This window comes from Ranitomeya variabilis, chromosome 4 (genome assembly GCF_051348905.1).
Source record: "Ranitomeya variabilis isolate aRanVar5 chromosome 4, aRanVar5.hap1, whole genome shotgun sequence".
NCBI classification, from domain to species: Eukaryota; Metazoa; Chordata; class Amphibia; order Anura; family Dendrobatidae; genus Ranitomeya; species Ranitomeya variabilis.
In genome coordinates, this window is record NC_135235.1 from 106,140,944 (window position 1) to 106,159,301 (window position 18,358).

Here is an 18,358-nt window from a genome sequence, read left to right on the forward strand (position 1 = left end):
ACCACACATCTAGATAAGTTCCCTTGGGGGTCTAGTTTCCAAAATGGGGTCACTTGTGGGGAGTTCCTACTGTTTAGGCACATCGGGGGCTCTGCAAACGCAACGTGACGCCCGCAGAGCATTCCATCAAAGTCTGCATTTCAAAACATCACTACTTCCCTTCCGAACCCCGACGTGTGCCAAAACAGTGGTTTACCCCCACATATGGGGTATCAGCGTACTCAGGAGAAACTGGACAACAACTTTTGGGGTCCAATTTCTCCTGTTACCCTTGGGAAAATAAAAAATTGTGGGCTAAAAAATCATTTTTGAGAAAAGAAAATTTTTTTTATTTTCATGGCTCTGCGTTATAAACTTCTGTGAAGCACTTGGGGGTTCAAAGTGCTCACCCCACATCTAGATTAGTTCCTTGGGAGGTCTAGTTTCCAAAATGGGGTCACTTGTGGTGGAGCTCCAATGTTTAGGCACACAGGGGCTCTCCAAACGCGACATGGTGTCCGCTAATGATTGGAGCTAATTTTCCATTCAAAAAGCCAAATGGCGTGCCTTCCCTTCCGAGCCCTGCCGTGCGCCCAAACAGTGGTTTACCCCCACATATGGGGTATCATTGTACTAAGGACAAACTGGACAACATTATTTGGGGTCCAATTTCTCTTGGGAAAATAAAAAATTGCAGGCTAAAAATCATTTTTGAGGAAAGAAAAATTATTTTTTATTTTCATGGCTCTGCGTTATAAACTTCTGTGAAGCACCTGGGGGTTATAAGTGCTCACTATGCATCTAGATAAGTTCCTTGGGGGGTCTAGTTTCCAAAATGGGGTCACTTGTGGGGGAGCTCCAATGTTTAGGCACACAGGGGCTCTCCAAACGTGACATGGTGTCCGCTAGCGATGGAGATAATTTTTCTTTCAAAAAGTCAAATGGCGCTCCTTCCCTTCCGAGCCTTACCATGTGCCCAAACAGTGGTTTACCCCCACATGTGAGGTATCGGTGTACTCAGGAGAAATTGTCCAACAAATTTTAGGATCCATTTTATCCTGTTGCCCATGTGAAAATGAAAAAATTGAGGCTAAAAGAATATTTGTGTGAAAAAAAGTACTTTTTCATTTTTACGGATCAATTTGTGAAGCACCTGAGGGTTTAAAGTGCTCACTATGCTTCTAGATAAGTTCCTTGGGGGGTCTAGTTTCCAAAATGGGGTCACTTGTGGGGGAGCCCCAATGTTTAGGCACACAGGGGCTCTCCAAACGCGACATGGGGTCCGCTAAAGATTGGAGCCAATTTTTCATTCAAAAAGTCAAATGGCGCTCCTTCCCTTCCGAGCCCTGCCGTGCGCCCAAACAGTGGTTTACCCCCACATATGAGGTATCAGCGTACTCAGGACAAATTGGACAACAACGTTCGTGGTCCAGTTTCTCCTTTTACCCTTGGGAAAATAAAAAAATTGTTGCTAAAAGATCATTTTTGTGACTAAAAAGTTAAATGTTCATTTTTTACTTCCATGTTGCTTCTGCTGCTGTGAAACACCTGAAGGGTTAATAAACTTCTTGAATGTGGTTTTAAGCACCTTGAGGGGTGCAGTTTTTAGAATGGTGTCACTTTTTGGTATTTTCAGCCATATAGAACCCTCAAACTGACTTCAAATGTGAGGTGGTCCCTAAAAAAAAATGGTTTTGTAAATTTTGTTGTAAAAATGAGAAATCACTGGTCAAATTTTAACCCTTATAACTTCCTAGCAAAAAAAAAATTTGTTTCCAAAATTGTGCTGATGCAAAGTAGACATGTGGGAAATGTTATTTATTAACTATTTTGTGTCACATACCTCTCTGGTTTAACAGAATAAAAATTCAAAATGTGAAAATTGCAAAATTTTCGCCCAATTTCCGCTTTTTTCACAAACTCAGAAATTATCGACCTAAATTTACCACTAACATGAAGCCCAATATGTCACGAAAAAACAGTCTCAGAATCGCTAGTATCCGTTGAAGCGTTCCTGAGTTATTACCTCATAAAGGGACACTGGTCAGAATTGCAAAAAACGGCCAGGTCATTAAGGCCAAAATTAAGCTGGGTCATGAAGGGGTTAAAAAATCCATTTCCAATATTCTAATTGGTTTCAGACTAGTCATTAAGGTGTTGGTTTCCACAGACTAGTCACTTACTAATGTTACTGTGCCCCTGAGGGTGTGATAACATGACTTGCAAGTCTTGTACTTCAGTGCGAACTGTCATTAAATTATGAGTCAGTTTGACGCATAGAAAAAAACCCCTTGTCTTTCTAACTAAAGGCTAATACAGGCCATTATTACCGTATGTCTCTAGTTTTTACCTCAGTATCTGTAAGCCAAAACCAGGAGTGGGTGATAAATACAGACGTGGTGATGGGTTTCTATTATACTTTTCCTCTGATTGACCCACTTCTGGTTTTGACTTAGAAAACTGAGATAATTTACTGACCTTGTGCGTGTGGCTTTACGTGGAGCCATATTATACCAGGTGTATGGGCCCATCCAATGCAGTCTGCCTCTGATTTTCATGTATGGGCATGTAGTGTATAGAGAGAGATATATTTTCTAAGGTCCACTTTTGTCTGGAAGGGAAATCCCGCGTCACTGATTGTTCGCTCCTGGCCGGCCGCGAACAATCAGCAATATTGGGGCCGGATTTAAACACAGCTTCACTTTTTACTATTGATGCTGCCTATGCAGCATCAATAGTAAAAAAGAAATCATGTTAAAAATAATAAAAAAAATAAATAAATAAAAATATCTTGATATTCTCACCTTCCGGCGTCCCTGGCAGCTTTTCCTGCTCCTTGCGATGCTCCGGTCCCAGTAATGCTTTGTGGTAATGACACCAGATGACATAGCGGTCTCGTGAGACCACTACATCATCACGGGTTATTGCCGCAAAGCATCACTTGGAACGGACCTGGCGGGAGCATCGCTAAAGGCCTGGGCTGGATCCGGGGGCCGCCGGAAGGTGAGTATATAACTATTTTTTTAATTTTAATTCTTTTTTTTAACAGGGATATGGTGCCCACACTGCTGTATGCTGCGTGGGCTGTGCTGTATGCTGCGTGGGCTGTGCTGTATTTCTCTGCTGTATCTGTGCATCATGAATGTATGTATGTGTTTAAAGGGGGGCCCACTGAGACTCTTTCGCCCTGGGCCCTCAAAAATCTGGAGCCGGCCCTGGCTTCACTGATTGGTTGCTCCCGGCCGGGTGCGACCAATCAGCGTCAGGCGCAGTCTGGCCGCGAATTGGCGTGGGATTTGAACCACGCTTCGCTCATTGGTCGCACCCGACTGGCCGAATCCTGTGTATTCACTGCATTATTCTTAAATCTTCATAAATAAACTACATACATATTCTAGAATACCCGATGCGTATTAGTATCAGGCCACCATCTAGTTCTTATATAGAACACAAAAGAAAAACCTTGTGTACTGAAGCAATTCCTTTTCAGCCTCTGTGTGCGCTGCCGTCCAGGCTCTCATGGTTCTGCTCTCTTAGCACAATATACAAGTATTGCTCGTTTTGTGTCCAGTTTGTTCTTGCAGATTTGTACAAGTGGCGTAGTACACAGTCAAGGCTGTATGGCCTTTATTCTGAAGTCTGACTAATTCACAGGGTGGAGGTCTGTTCGAGGTTTTTTTTTTTTTTTTCCCCAAGCAACAAAGGATGTTTCCATAACACTATTGTGCTTAGTGAGGAAGGGAGTGAATTGTGCTCTGGTGTCGGGCATAGGGCAAGGTAAACTCCACTTGTGTGCAAGTGATTGGGTGGTCAAGGGTTTCAGATAATAGGCTGTGGGGAGGGACTAATGTAATCCAGGACAGGTGCTGTAAGTTCTGTCCAGCCACGAATAGCCGAGTCTAAAATTAGAGAAATCCCCCCCCCCCCCAACGTGACTTTTAAGTGCAATGTGTTTTGTTTCCTCTGTTGCAGAATGGCATACCCATACCAATCATCGGGTTTCCCAGGATATCCAGGCTACCCAGTAAGTATTCTGCCTGCCTGCAGTCTGTATCTGATATACTCTTATGGAAAGCTTTTTTGCATATATTTAAAATAGTTCTGGATGACATGAAATTCAATATTATGCGAATAAGAGTATCTGTGTACGGACTAAGCAAACCAGGCAGAGTGATGATCTTATTACTCTGCTTGAAAAGTGACTATTTTACCTTCCAACTTTTATTATTGTTTCATCGGTAAATGATGGAATCTTGAAAAAAAAAAAAAAGATAACTTTGTTGGAGCTCATCGTGTTACTGTTCCCCCTATTATTCCTGATGGAAAGCATGGCCGCGCTGACAGCTGAGTAGCTGAGTATTGCCTTTGTCATGGTGTCGGCACATGTTGGACAGTGCGTGTTTGGTCACCTCCTGTTTGCAAGGAGAGTGGTAACGCTACATTGTTAATTTACTGCAGAGCTTTAAGAAAAGATGCTCCAGAATTATTTAGAGGAATATATGTACCGTATTTGCTAAAGTGGACATGCCAGCTTCTCTTGAATCCATTTTTGAACTCAAAACTAAACAAACTGTATATAGTTAAAACTCATGTAAACAAGTGCTTTATTTGCCACAACTGCATTACAAAATTGCGCTCATTGGCTTTAACATGGCATACACCAATCAGTGTGTTGCAATTTTTTTTATTTACTTTTTTTCTTCCTTAATTTTTGCTTGAAAATTTGTCTTCGCAGGGCAATGATCCTTCATACCCCCCTGCTGGGCAGCAGGCATTTCCTGGTGGGCAGTATCCTGGTGGTGCCTATCCACCTGCCGCTGGTGGAGGATACCCTGCAGCAGGGGGCTTCCCTGCACCTGGCGGCTATCCTGGTGCAATGCCGTCCTATCCTGGAGGCAAGTGTTTCATGTTTCTTTCAAATTTTTCTTAGTCAATGTTCCGTTTGTATTAAGCAATGAGCACTGTTGTTTCCTATGAGATATTGTACTGTTAAATCTACGTAATGCCTTCTAGCTGTGTGACGTTTATATCCCTATGGGAAGCCATTAGGGATATTGCACCTGATAACAGGATAATTGGCTGATTTACTTTTATAATGCATTTTACCGGACTGACAGGTGGTGTGTAGCAATTTATTTACCTATGTCCTCTTTTTTTCAATGTAATGTCACCTTGAATTCACATTTGTCATTTTAAGTTTGTCTTCCACAAAGTTCTAAGTTTGAAATGCAATTTTTTTTTTTCATTATATAAAACTTGTAACATTAATTTCACGTGTCGGAGCACCGCCACCCTATTATTACATTTCTATGTAAAAAATTTTGCAAAGGAGATTTGTACTTTTTTTTTAATTTTTTTTTTTTTTATAAAGTCTCTTATGGTGCTTGCCTTATGCTAATTACTAGCGATCGAGTGTACTCGGATATCGTGTTATCAGAGCATGCTCGGATGTTATCAGAGTATCTCTGGCATGCTCGTGTGGTATGTTTAAGTCCCGCGACTGCAAAATTCGTGGCTGTTAGACATCCGCAGCACATGCAGGATGTCCACGACCCATGCAGGATGTCCACAGCCGCAGGATTGCCTGTTTGTTAAACATGCAGCCTCGGTGACTTGAGCATATTACTTGAGCATGCTCTGAGAACATAATATCTGAGCAGGCTCGCTCATCACTACTAATTACGCTAAATGATAATCTTGTGGGGTCGCTTCAGGGAATAGTGAGTACTTGTGGGCTGTAATCACATGCATCGTGCCCTGGCACATGCCAATGCGGGTACGACATCAAGGCCTGGAGCATGATGGATCTGCACAGGCTTCTGATGTAGGACTCGTTCACATCACTGTATTTCCTTCTGAGTGCGATCCAACAAAACGCCTTATTCTATAGGGCTTTACACTTGTCCATTATTTATTTCCCCCCCCCTCCCCCACACCCTCACTCTGAGGGGAACAAAAAAAAGCAGCATGTCAGAGTTTGATACGATAGTCATATCGCACTCAGCCATGCAAGTCAATGAGTGCGTGGAAATCCTCAGACTGCACTCGGATGACAGTGATCAGTAAGTGTTTTTGGTGTGTATACACACATTACTAATGGCTATCGTAGGAGATTATTAAAATATATACAGGGTGGGCCATTTATGTGGACACACCTAAATAAAATGGGAATGGTTGGTGATATCAGCTTCCTGTTTGTGGCACATTAGTATATGGGAGGGGGGAAACTTTTCAAGATAGGTGGTGGCCATTATGGAGACAACGTTATTTTTTTTCAGTGGGAAGAGGGTCATGTGACACCTCAAACTTATTGAGAATTTCACAAGAAAAACGATGGTGTGCTTGGTTTTAACGTAACTTTATTCTTTCATGAGTTATTTACAAGTTTATGACCACTTATAAAATGCGTTCAAAGTGCTGCCCATGGTGTTGGATTGTCAATGCAACCCTCTTCTCCCACTCTTGATACACTGATGGCAAAGAATGCCAGCTTCTCCCCCTCTTTATCTGGTTTCAGGTGTGATTTTCATATTGCCCACACCTGTTATTTGCCACAGGTGACTTTGAACGAGCATCACATTATATTGCTGTTATTTTTTTTGTTAAATAACAGCAATAGTAATCACAAGTGCATACATGTGAAAAAAACATAGGGCTATACTGTCAATAATATTGAACAAATCTGTATCAGTTTACAATTAACCAAAAGAAATGTTTATTTAACACTTTCACCCCAAAGCCTGTTTTCTCCTTCCTGTCCAGGCTAAATCTTTATTTATTTTAATTCTGACCACTGTCGCTTTGAAGCAATAACTCTAGAACGTTTCAATGGATCCCAGGGTATTATTGTATCATCAGTGATATTGTACTTCATGATAGTGGTAACATTTGATATGACTTGCGTTTATTTGTGAAAATATCGGAAATTTGGCTAAAATTTCACAATATTCAAACTTTTCATTTTTATGCCCATAACCAGAGAGTTACAGTATATCACACAAAATAGTTAATAATTAACATTTGTCACATGTCTACTTTATATCAGCACAATTTTTAAAACCTACCGTATATACTCGAGTATAAGCCGACCCGAGTATAAGCCGACCCCCCTAATTTTGCCACAAAAAACTGGGAAAACTTATTGACTCGAGTATAAGCCTAGGGGGCAAAATGCAGCAGCTACCGGTAAATGTCAAAAGTAATAATAGATACCAATAAAAGTAAAATTAGTTGAGACATCAGTAGGTTAAGTGTCTTTGAATATCCATATTGAATCAGGAGCCCCATATAATGCTCCATAAAGTTTATGATGTCCCCATAAGATGCTCCATATTAAAATATGCCCCATATAATCCTGCATAAAGGTTAATAAAGGCCCCATAAGATGCTCCATAGACACATTTGCCCAATATAATGCTGCACAAATGCTGATTATGGCCCCATAAGATGCTCTATAAAGATATTTGCCCCTTATAGTGCTGCACAAACGTTATGGCCCTATAAGATGCTCCATACAGACACTTGCCCCATATGCCGTAGTGCCCTACAAACGTTAATTATGGCCCCATACAGACACTTGCCCCATATAGTGCTGCACAAACATTATGCCCCTATATAGTGCTGCAGGAATGTTATGGCCCCATATAGTGCTGCAGGAATGTTATGGCCCCATATAGTGCTGCAGGAATGTTATGGCCCCATATAGTGCTGCAGGAATGTTATGGCCCCATATAGTGCTGCAGGAACGTTATGGCCCCATATAGTGCTGCAGGAACGTTATGGCCCCATATAGTGCTGCAGGAACGTTATGGCCCCATATAGTGCTGCAGGAACGTTATGGCCCCATATAGTGCTGCAGGAACGTTATGGCCCCATATAGTGCTGCAGGAACGTTATGGCCCCATATAGTGCTGCAGGAACGTTATGGCCCCATATAGTGCTGCAGGAACGTTATGGCCCCATAGATGCTCCATACAGACACTTGCCCCATTTGCTGCGATAAAAAAAATAAATCACATACTCACCTCTCCATCGCTCAGGCCCCCGCACTTTCAATAGTCACCTGCTCCTCGTTCCGGGCGCCGATCTGTCTCCAGCACTGACGTTCAGCAGAGGGCGCGCACTGTCCACGTCACCGCGCCCTCTGACCTCAGCGTCACTGCTGGAGACAGATCGGCGCCCGGAACGAGGAGAGGTGACTATCGCGCAGCGCTGCGCTCTCCTCCCCGTATACTCACCTGGTCCTGCCGCTGTGTAGATCCTGCTTCCCCCCCGACGCCACAGCGCTTCATCCTGTACTCAGCGGTCACATGGTCCCGCTGATTACAGTAATGAATAGGCGGCTCCACCCCTATGGGAGGTGGAGACGAATATTCATTTTCTGCAATGAGCGGGACCATCTGACCGCTGAGTACAGGAAGAAGCTGAAGCTGCTGCTGCCGGCGCTGGGGAAGCAGGGACCGCGCCTGGACTAGGTGAGTATTTTTAGACAGCTCCCCCTCCCCTGCCGACCCCCGGTATGACTCGAGTATAAGCCGAGAGGGGCAATTTCAGCCCAAAAAAGTGGGCTGAAAATCTCGGCTTATACTCGAGTATATACGGTAATTTGTTTTGTTAAGTTGACCACCGATTTTCTAATTCTTAGGGTATGTTTCCACGGTCAGGATTTGCTCAGAATTTGACACAGGTAAAATCTGCACCTGAGGTCACTGGCAGGTCACCTGCGTTTTTTGTGTGTTTTTTTTCATGCGGATTTGTGTGTTTTTGTAACCTAAATAGATAGATATACAAAAAAAAGAAAGGTGATGTCATTTCTTGTCCAACCTCTTCATTTACATACTCCATTGAAGAATAATGTTTAGACACACAGAAAGATAGGTAGATATGATAGATATGATATATAGATCTATCGTATCTATTTATTTATCTATCTGTTATCTACCGATCTATAAATATATCATCGATAGATGATACCAAGCCCGATGTTTAGCAATAAACATAATAAATGGTAATAAAGAGTTAAGTCGGGATCACACATGCGAGAAACTCTCGAGTCTCGCATCAATACCCAGCACTCGGGAGCGGAGTGTGCGGCTATATGTATTTCTATGCAGCCGCACGCTCCGCTCCCGAGTGACTGTGGCAGTTCTGGGTATTAAGATGTGAGACTCGTCCGAGTTTCTTGCATGTGTGATCCCGGCCTTAACCCCTTAGTGACAGACACTTTATGAGGTTATAACTCTGGAACGCTTCAACGGATCCCTCTGATTCTGACACTGTTTTTTCGTGACTTGTACTTTGATAGTGGTAACATTTCTTTGATATTACTTGCTTTTATGTATTAAAAAAACGGAAATATATGGCGACAATTTGGCAATTTTCAAACTTTGAAGTTTTATGCCCTTACATCAGACAGATATGTCACACAAAATGGTCAATAAATAACCCACATGTCTACTTTACATCAGCACAGTTTTTGGAAACAATTTTTTATTTATTTTTTATTAGGTAGTTATAAGGGTTAAAAGTTGACCAGCAATTTCTTATCTTTACAACAAAATTTACAAAACCATTTTTTAGGGACCACCTCACATATGAAGTCCATTTTTAGGGGTCTATATGGCAGAAAATACCCAAAAGTGACACCATTCTAAAAACTGTATCCCTCAAGGTGCGCAAAACCACATTCAAGAACTTTACTAACCCTTCAGTTGCTTCAAGGAAAAAATGAACATTTAACTTTTTTCACATACCTTTCACTTCAGAACCAATTTTTTTATTTTATTTTCAAGTGTAAAAAGAGAAAATGAACCACAAAATTTGTTGTGCTATTTGTCCGGAGTATGCCGATACCCCATATGTGGGGGTGATACACTGTTTAGGTGCACAGCAGAGCTCAGAAGGGTAGGAGTGTGATTTGACTTCAACGCAGAATTCCCTGGAATTGAGATCGGACACCATGTCGCATTTGGAGAGCTCCTAATGTGCTTTAACAGTGGAAACTAGACCCCCTAAGGAACTTATCTAGGTGTGTGGTGAACACTTTGAACCCCCAAGTGCTCAACACAAGTTTATAACGTAGAGCCGTAAAAAATAAAATTCATATTTAAAAAAAAAAAAAAAAAGATCTTTTTGCCCCCAATTTTTTATTTTCCCAAGGGTAGTAAGAGAAATTGGACCCCAAAAGTTGTTGTGCAAATTTTCCTGAGTATGTCGATGCCCCATATGTGGAAGTAAACCTCTGGGTGCACTGCGGAGCTCGGAAGGGAAGAAGCACCGTTTGACTTTTTAATCTCTTAATTGTGAGAGCGGACGCTATTTCGGGTTTGTAGATGTGCCTAACAGCAGAAAACCCCCCCCCCACAACTGACCCCATTTTGGAAACTACACCCCTCAAAGATTTTAATCAGGTAATCAGGGGTATTTTGAGCAATTTGAACCCACATGTACGACACAGGATTTGATAACATTAGGTCGTCATATTGAAAAAAATTCATTTATTTTTTTTTTCACAAAAATCTTGTTTTAGACCTGAATTTCTGACTTTTTTCAGAAATAACACCGAAATGTGGACCCCACAATTCGTTACCCACTTAATTATGAGCGCAGTGCTCGGACAGAAAGGGGCACAATGTGACAAATTTGGCTTTATTTGAAATAGATTCTTATACTGGCAGAGCCTGTATGGTTCAAGAGCAATAGAAATCCCCCACAAATGTGTTTTTTTGTTTTTGTTTCTTTTTCTATAAATTGCACCCTCTAATCTATTTATCTAGGGAGGTAATGAGTAGTTTTATGCCACCATTTTTTTTTTTTTTATTTTTTTTTATGCAGTTGATGCAACACAAGCTTGAAAATTTACAATTTGCATTTTTTTTTCACTGTCTTTTATGATTCTTTTTTGTATGTTCTGAGGAACAAACCTCAAATCTATTGCACTAGTTTTTAAGTGTTCTGAAATATGTCCAATATGGCACCAATGTGAGTACTGGAGACACGGCTGTATCTATAATAGATGGCACACCATTTGGTCTTTAGGGTGAAATTGAAGATCCAGGACCCATTCAAAGCTTCTAGAGACATTGAGCAAACAAGAAAATCCTTCCAGGAATTATTACTCACAGAGGGAGGCATGCTCCTAAAAACAAATTGGCTGATTATAAAATTGGTCTTGCTAAGAAAACAGTTGTCCCGCATTTGCGTATATTGTAGCAGGAAGAATAAACTGTACTGGAATGAAGGGTAAAATGTGGAAGAAAATGCAGCCAACTATGTGGCAAAGCGGAGTTTGTTCCAAAGATGATAGAACACCATCAGGGCTAGAATGGCAGACCCTCTCAGAGACTGGTTGTACAACGTCCGTTTAGCTCCATCACTCCCTATATGAGAGACGAATGTGCCAATAGACGTGGTACACCATAGCCAGCTCCCACCCGCCAAGGTCAGAACCGCTATACGCACAAAACAACCAGTTCTCTATAGAAAGTATTGTCTGGTACCAGAGGTTCGGCAAGAACCATAAAGTAAAGCCCATCTACTATATAATTGTCTAAGGGTCACTTCCGTCTGTCCTTCTGTCTGTCTGTCACGGTTATTCATTCGCTGATGGGTCTCGCCAGCTGCCTGTCATGGCTGCCGCGACCAATCAGCGACGGGCACAGTCCGGAAGAAAATGGCCGCTCCTTCCTCCCCGCAGTCAGCGCCCGCTCCGTACTCCCCTCCAGTCAGCGCTCACACAGGGTTAATGGCAGCGTTAACCGACTGCGCTATGCCGCGGTCGGTTAACGCTGATATTAACCCTGTGTGACCAATGTTTTACTATTGATGCTGCCTATGCGGCGTCAATAGTAAAAATATCTAATGTTAAAAATAATAATAAAAAAAAATAATCGTTATATACTCAATGTCCGTCGGCCCCTCGGATCCACAACAGGCCTTCCCTGCTCGCGACGCTCCGGTAACCGGTCCATGCTGCTATCTCGCAAGATGATGGCGTGCGGTCTCGCGAGACCGCTACGTCATCATCTCGCGAGACCGCAATGCAGTCTTCAGACCGGAGCGCGCAAGGAGCATCGGTAACCGGCTGCTTCGATCCTGAGGCTCCGGAAGGTGAGTATATAACTATTTTTTTTATTTTAATTCTTTTTTTTTTTAACAGGGATATGATGCATACTACGTGGCTGGGCAGTGTACTATGTGGCTGGGCAGTGTACTATGTGGCTGGGCAGTGTACTATGTGGCTGGGCAGTGTACTATGTGGCTGGGCAGTATCATATTCTAGAATACCCAATGCGTTAGAATCGGGCCACCATCTAGTAGTGTATTAGTATGGAACTTCCTCATTTTTAGAAATCCTCCAATAAAATGATCATGCCCGTATCATCAACATAAATATAAGTAATATAAATGGAAGCCAAAGTTTTGTGTAGCAAGAAAATCGTAAAAACAGTGAAAGTTAGATAAATGGTCAAAAGTGTTTAAGTAATCAAGTCCTAGAATTCATTTTCAGATCTGACTTTTCAAGATCATTTGTGGGGTCCACACTCTAGAGCGTACAGACGTGGGTACGTGGCGAGAATTTGTTGGGATAGTAGTTTGGTATGGGATGGATCAAGTTCTGGAATTAATTGTGAAATGGTGTAAAATGGGATCTACTAATTAAAATATTATTTATTAATTGTTCCAAATTGTTCTACTGGGGCCACTAAGCAGAAAATAAAAATTATTGAAAAAAAACAAAAAAAACAAACTAATAATTGTAGGTGGTGTGGTAGGTCTCAAAACAGGGGGAGATACAAAGGCCTGGTTGGGATGGGCATGTGGGGCAATAGATTTGGGAATCACTCCGTCTGCCATGCTTTCTGCAAACTCCGCATCTTTTTTGAGGATACCTTTGGGTGGGAGTGACAGGGACAGGGTGAGGAAAATGGCGTTCTGCAAGTCTCCGGGAATCCTCAGAGTCGAAGGCTTCCCCCGGTGCCATTGACTCAAATATGAGGCTCTCTACAATTTCATAAATTAGGAAGGTGGAAGTGTACCCTGATGAGCTCTCGCAACTTTTGTATAATTTTATGCCGTATTTGGCTCGCTTGGAGGAAATAAATTTGCGGAATGATATACGGCCCTTGTAGCTCATCAAGAACTCGTTGACTGCCACATATTTCTCTGGGGTATAGGAATTTAGAAATGAAGTTTTTAGGAGGGAAATTAGGGGTCTCAATTAAATTATTTAGCCGATCGTAGTTGGGGTCAGTTCTTGGGGGGGCTTGGGAATTGTCACTGAAGTGGAGGAATCTCGTCAGGGCTTTGTAACGGACTCGGGACATGACGGCTGCAAATACAGGGGTGCTGTGGACAGCTTTTGTTGCCCAGTAAGAGCGGAGTGTGGTGTGTGTTTTTTTTTTTTTTTTTGTTTTTGTTTTTGTTTGTTTTTTACTAAGCCCATATTCAGGGTGAAGCCTAAGAATTTTTTAATTTCAGGGACATTTGTGGGGATCCAGGAATGGGAATGAAAAGCAGTGGGTTTTGGGGAAATATATTGTCGGGCATATAGGTTTGTTTGGTGGACGATTAATTGCAGGACTTCGGGGCTAATGAAAATTTGGAAAAAAATTGGCGACATCTACTCTTATTCCAGGGGCTGCAGAAAAAGGGGGAATTTGAGGGGAAAATGAGGTGTCGTTATACCACAGCGGGGGGGGGGAACTGCGGTACTTGGTCCTGCCTCTGAAGCTTCAGCAGTGACGACCGACTCCACTACCACCGGGCTGGGGGATCCCGTGGAGGAAGAGTCGTCATCACTGTCTGAAAGCTGCTCAGCTTCAGAGGCAGATTGTTTCACTGCCGAAGCAAAGCAGGCTGTAAAGCTTGCTCCACGCTGAAAGTTCTGCGGGCCATTTTGTTTTTCCTCTGCTAACCCTAATATGTGTAACCTTAACCCTAATATGTGTAACCCTAGTATGCATAACCCTAATATGTGTAACCTTAACCCTAATATGTGTAACCCTAAAAAATAAAAAAAATAAAAATTTTTTGTCACTGACAGGGCAGCACTTCAACTGTAGTTTCTCTCTTCTCTCGCAGAACAACTACAAGGAGAGAACAGAGGTACAGCCCAAGTGCTGCCATGTTTATCAAACATTAAGGGTTTTGATCACTGTGATAGGACCTATTACAGTAGCCAAAACCCAGCAGCCAATTATAAAATTCTCACTAGTTGCCAGGCGTCGGCGCATGCGCCCGCCATTTTCTTCCTGCCGAGGAGAAGGGCTGGGGACCGGGGGACATCCTCTACGGGGGACAAAGGTACCGTAGAGGGCTCGGGGGGGGGGGGGGAGAAAATGCAAAACAAACCTTTTTTTTTTCTTTTCTCTTTTTCTCTCTCTCCCCGATTCTTTTATGGGGGCGATCGCCCCGGGAGTCGGTAAAAACCGACTCCAATCTGGCTTCAAATTCTGCAGCTGGGTGCCGTAAGATAGATTTTTGGCAGGCGCATCTGCACATGCTGAGGGGGACATCTTTTATGGTGCATAAGGTACTGTGGGGGGCTCGGGGGACCCTATCTCTCTTCGATCACATCAGAGGAGAGAGAAATTAAATGCAAAGCCGTGTTTTTTTTTTTTTTTTTTTTGGGTCGTCGGTAAACTGTTAATTACCGGCGATCGCAAAACCGGGGACGGTAAAAACGTTAATTAACGGCGCTGTGGTTTAAGTACCCTTAATGACTGCCGTTAAAAGGCATGTCAGCGGTCGTTAAGGGGTTAACTAAAGACGCAAACGAAATCTGCGTTAGGCCCCAGTCACACTTGCAAGAAACTCGCACGAGTCTCGCACCTCAATACCCGGCACTCGGGGGCGGAGTGTGTGGCTGCATGTATTTCTATGCAGCTGAATGCTCCGCTCCCGAGTGGTGGCGGCAGTGCCAGGTATTGAGACGAGTTTCTCGCAAGTGTGACCCCGGCCTTAAACACTATCTGTTTAATTAGAAAAAAAATAAATAACCTTGGAGAAAAAAAAATTTCGTGGGCTCCTGTGCAATTTTCTGCGCCAGAGAGGGAAAGCCAGCAACTGGGGGACGGATGTTTGTAGCCTGGGAAGGGGTTAACACCCATGGATCTTCCCAGGCTGTGAATATCAGCCCACAGCTGTATATTTAGCCTTTACTGGCTATAAAAATAGGGGGACCCCCCTCCCCCTTAGCCTCTCTTCCCACTGCCCTGTAGCGGTGGCATGGGGTAATAAGGGGTTAATGTCTCCTTTTGTAACGTGACATTAAGCCGGCTTAGTATTGTAGAGGTGTCAATAAGATCCCTACCATTACTAATCCTATAGTTATGAAAGGGTTAATAAAACACATGCAGAATAAAGTATTTTAATGAAATAAAACACCAGTGTTTTGACATCTTTATTGTACGCTCATTCCTGCGACACCCTCCTTCTCCTAGAAAAAAAAATAAACCAACAGTATACTCCCTGTATCCGACGTAGTCCATTTAATAACGAGTGTCCCACGACGAGTCCAGCTCTGCTACATCTGGATGCCTGACATCCAGACATACAGTAGCAGAGCCTGTAGATGATCGCCAGAGAACTCTCCTGCGATCACTTACACTGCAGCGTTCTCACAATCAGCTGACCGTGCGAGCCAGACTAGTGACCGGAGATAACCCCGGTCACGTGCACGGCAGTTCTCACGGTAAGCTAAGTTATCGCGAGACCTTAGCTTACCACGAGAACTGCAGTGGATGCGGACTTCCGGCGGCAGGACAGGTAAGACTGTATGTAAATTAGTAGACATACGTAGTAAGCTGCGTTTAGTCACTTGCGTAGTAACTGCGTAATCATTAGATGCGGTTTTACCGCATCTAATAGTCTATGGTAAATTTACGGTGCAGCGACGGAGCATCGCCACATTGTAAAAAGACATGCTGCGTTCTGAAAAGACTCGCCACATGTCCGTTTACGCGGGTCTGCCGCCTGCGTCTTTTAACGCATAGTGGAGACGGGATTTCTTCACATCCCCTCAATTATGCTGTAACATCTGGACGCTGTGTGTTTGACGTTGCGGCTCTACGCAGCGTTTCCTGACTGTGGAAACACAGCCTTACAAAAAGAAAAGTATAAATCTTAAGTAACTTGGAGGGGACTATATGACAGAAAATACCCATAAGTGACACCATTCTAAAAACTGCACCCCTCAACGTGCTCAAAACCACATTCAAAAAGTTTATTAGCCCTTCAGGTGCTTTACAGGAATTAATGGAATGTAGTTTACTGAGCAAAATCCTGCTAACAGATTCCTTTTAAATGTTTGTTTTTTCCTTCCACATTCCATTAATTCAAATGTTCTGCTGAAATGTTCAACTACTGGCTCAATTTACATAGACTATCTCAAAGTTAGGATCGTCTTGGGGAGGACCCTGCACAGGGTAATCAATACAGAGGAGGACAATTTTATATTACAGGATGATTTATGTAAACTAGAAGCTTGGGCTGATAAATGGCAAATGAGCTTTAATGGGGATAAATGTAAGGTCATGCACTTGGGTAGAAGTAATAAGATGTATAACTATGTGCTTAATTCTAAAACTCTGGGCAAAACCGTCAATGAAAAAGACCTGGGAGTATGGGTGGATGACAAACTCATATTCAGTGGCCAGTGTCAGGCAGCTGCTACAAAGGCAAATAAAATAATGGGATGTATTAAAAGAGGCATAGATGCTCATGAGGAGAACATAATGTTACCTCTATACAAGTCACTAGTTCGACCACACTTAGAATACTGTGCACAGTTCTGGTCTCCGGTGTATAAGAAAGACACAGCTGAACTGGAGCGGGTGCAGAGAAGAGCGACCAAGGTTATTAGAGGACTGGGGGGTCTGCAATACCAAGATAGGTTATTACACTTGGGGCTGTTTAGTTTGGAAAAACGAAGACTAAGGGGTGATCTTATTTTAATGTATAAATATGCGAGGGGACAGTACAAAGACCTTTCTGATGATCTTTTTAATCATAGACCGGTGACAGGGACAAGGGGGCATCCTCTACGTCTGGAGGAAAAAAGGTTTAAGCATAATAACAGACGCGGGTTCTTTACTGTAAGAGCAGTGAGACTATGGAACTCTCTGCCGTATGATGTTGTAATGAGTGATTCATTACTTAAATTTACCTGGATACCTTTCTGGAAAAGTATAATGTTACAGGGTATATATACTAGATTCCTTGATAGGGCGTTGATCCAGGGAACTAGTCTGACTGCCGTATGTGGAGTCGGGAAGGAATTTTTTCCCCAATGTGGAGCTTTGCCACATGGGGTTTTGTTGCCTTCCTCTGGATCAACATGTTAGGGCATGTTAGGTTAGGCTATGGGTTGAACTAGATGGACTTAAAGTCTTCCTTCAACCTTAATAACTATGTTACTATGTTATTATCACTATAATGCAAACCTTATTGGATCGCTGCAAATCGTGTCCTTGTCATGGCCGTAGAGAATATTAGTACTCCAGTAATATTTGTTCACTATACCCATATGTAGCACAATTCCCCAAAAATCCATCTCTGCTGCTCTTACAGGGGTCCATCTGGTGCATGCTGACAAGGGGTTTGGGGTAAAAAAATTGATGGGCATATAAATTGGTCTGGGCCACCATAAGATTTATTTCCTCGCTGAAAAAGAATTTTAAAAAGTCCATTTCAGTGAGGCTTGTAACAACAAACTGGATCCCAGAACTGCCCATGAAATCTGGAATAACAGTCTGATTTTCAGGGGGTGCAGTCCATATGAGATTGATTGCTGTAGGGGTTTGCTTGGGTCGTAGGGCGCCTTGCTGAGGTTCCTCCTTTCTAGATGAAGAGGAGGAATGTGGGATTTTTCTCACTGGCTGGAACTTTGTGAGGAGGCAAGGAAAGCATATGCCTCCTGTGGTGAATAATGTCTTGCCAAATGGGCCATTATTTAATTTCATTTTTAAAAACTCTGGATGTCTATGTAAGTGGTATTTTTAAATGTGTATTGTGTGGGGCTTGTGTAAAGGATACTATTTATTATAATAATGGTAATATATAATACAGATAAAATATATATATATTTATTAGATGGTGGCCCGATTCTAACGCATCGGGTATTCTAGAATATGTATGTCCACATAATATATTGCCCAGTTACGTAGTATATTGCCCAGTGACGTAGTATACAGCACAGAGCCACATAGTTTATTGGCCAGTGACGTAGTATATTGCACAGTGACGTAGTATATTGGCCAGTCACGTAGTATATTGCCCAGCCACGTATGACACAGGTTAAAAAAATAAAAAATAAACATGTCCGTGACGTCACGGCAGGTCCTTGGCACGCAGGACTTGTGATGACGTCGCGGTCACA

General features: G+C 42.6%; 1 protein-coding gene across 8 annotated transcripts in view; it reads left to right on the plus strand.

Annotated features, from left to right (window-relative positions):
• ANXA7 (annexin A7) overlaps positions 1–18,358 on the plus strand; it is a 93,993-nt gene that overhangs the window by 53,064 nt on the left and 22,571 nt on the right. For all 8 annotated transcript variants that reach the window (XM_077259048.1, XM_077259044.1, XM_077259043.1 and 5 more), the window contains exons 2-3: positions 3,952–4,003; positions 4,715–4,874. In XM_077259048.1, the coding sequence (XP_077115163.1) occupies positions 3,953–4,003; positions 4,715–4,874 (211 nt within the window). In that variant the 5' untranslated portion in view covers position 3,952. The remainder of the gene's footprint in view (positions 1–3,951; positions 4,004–4,714; positions 4,875–18,358) is intronic.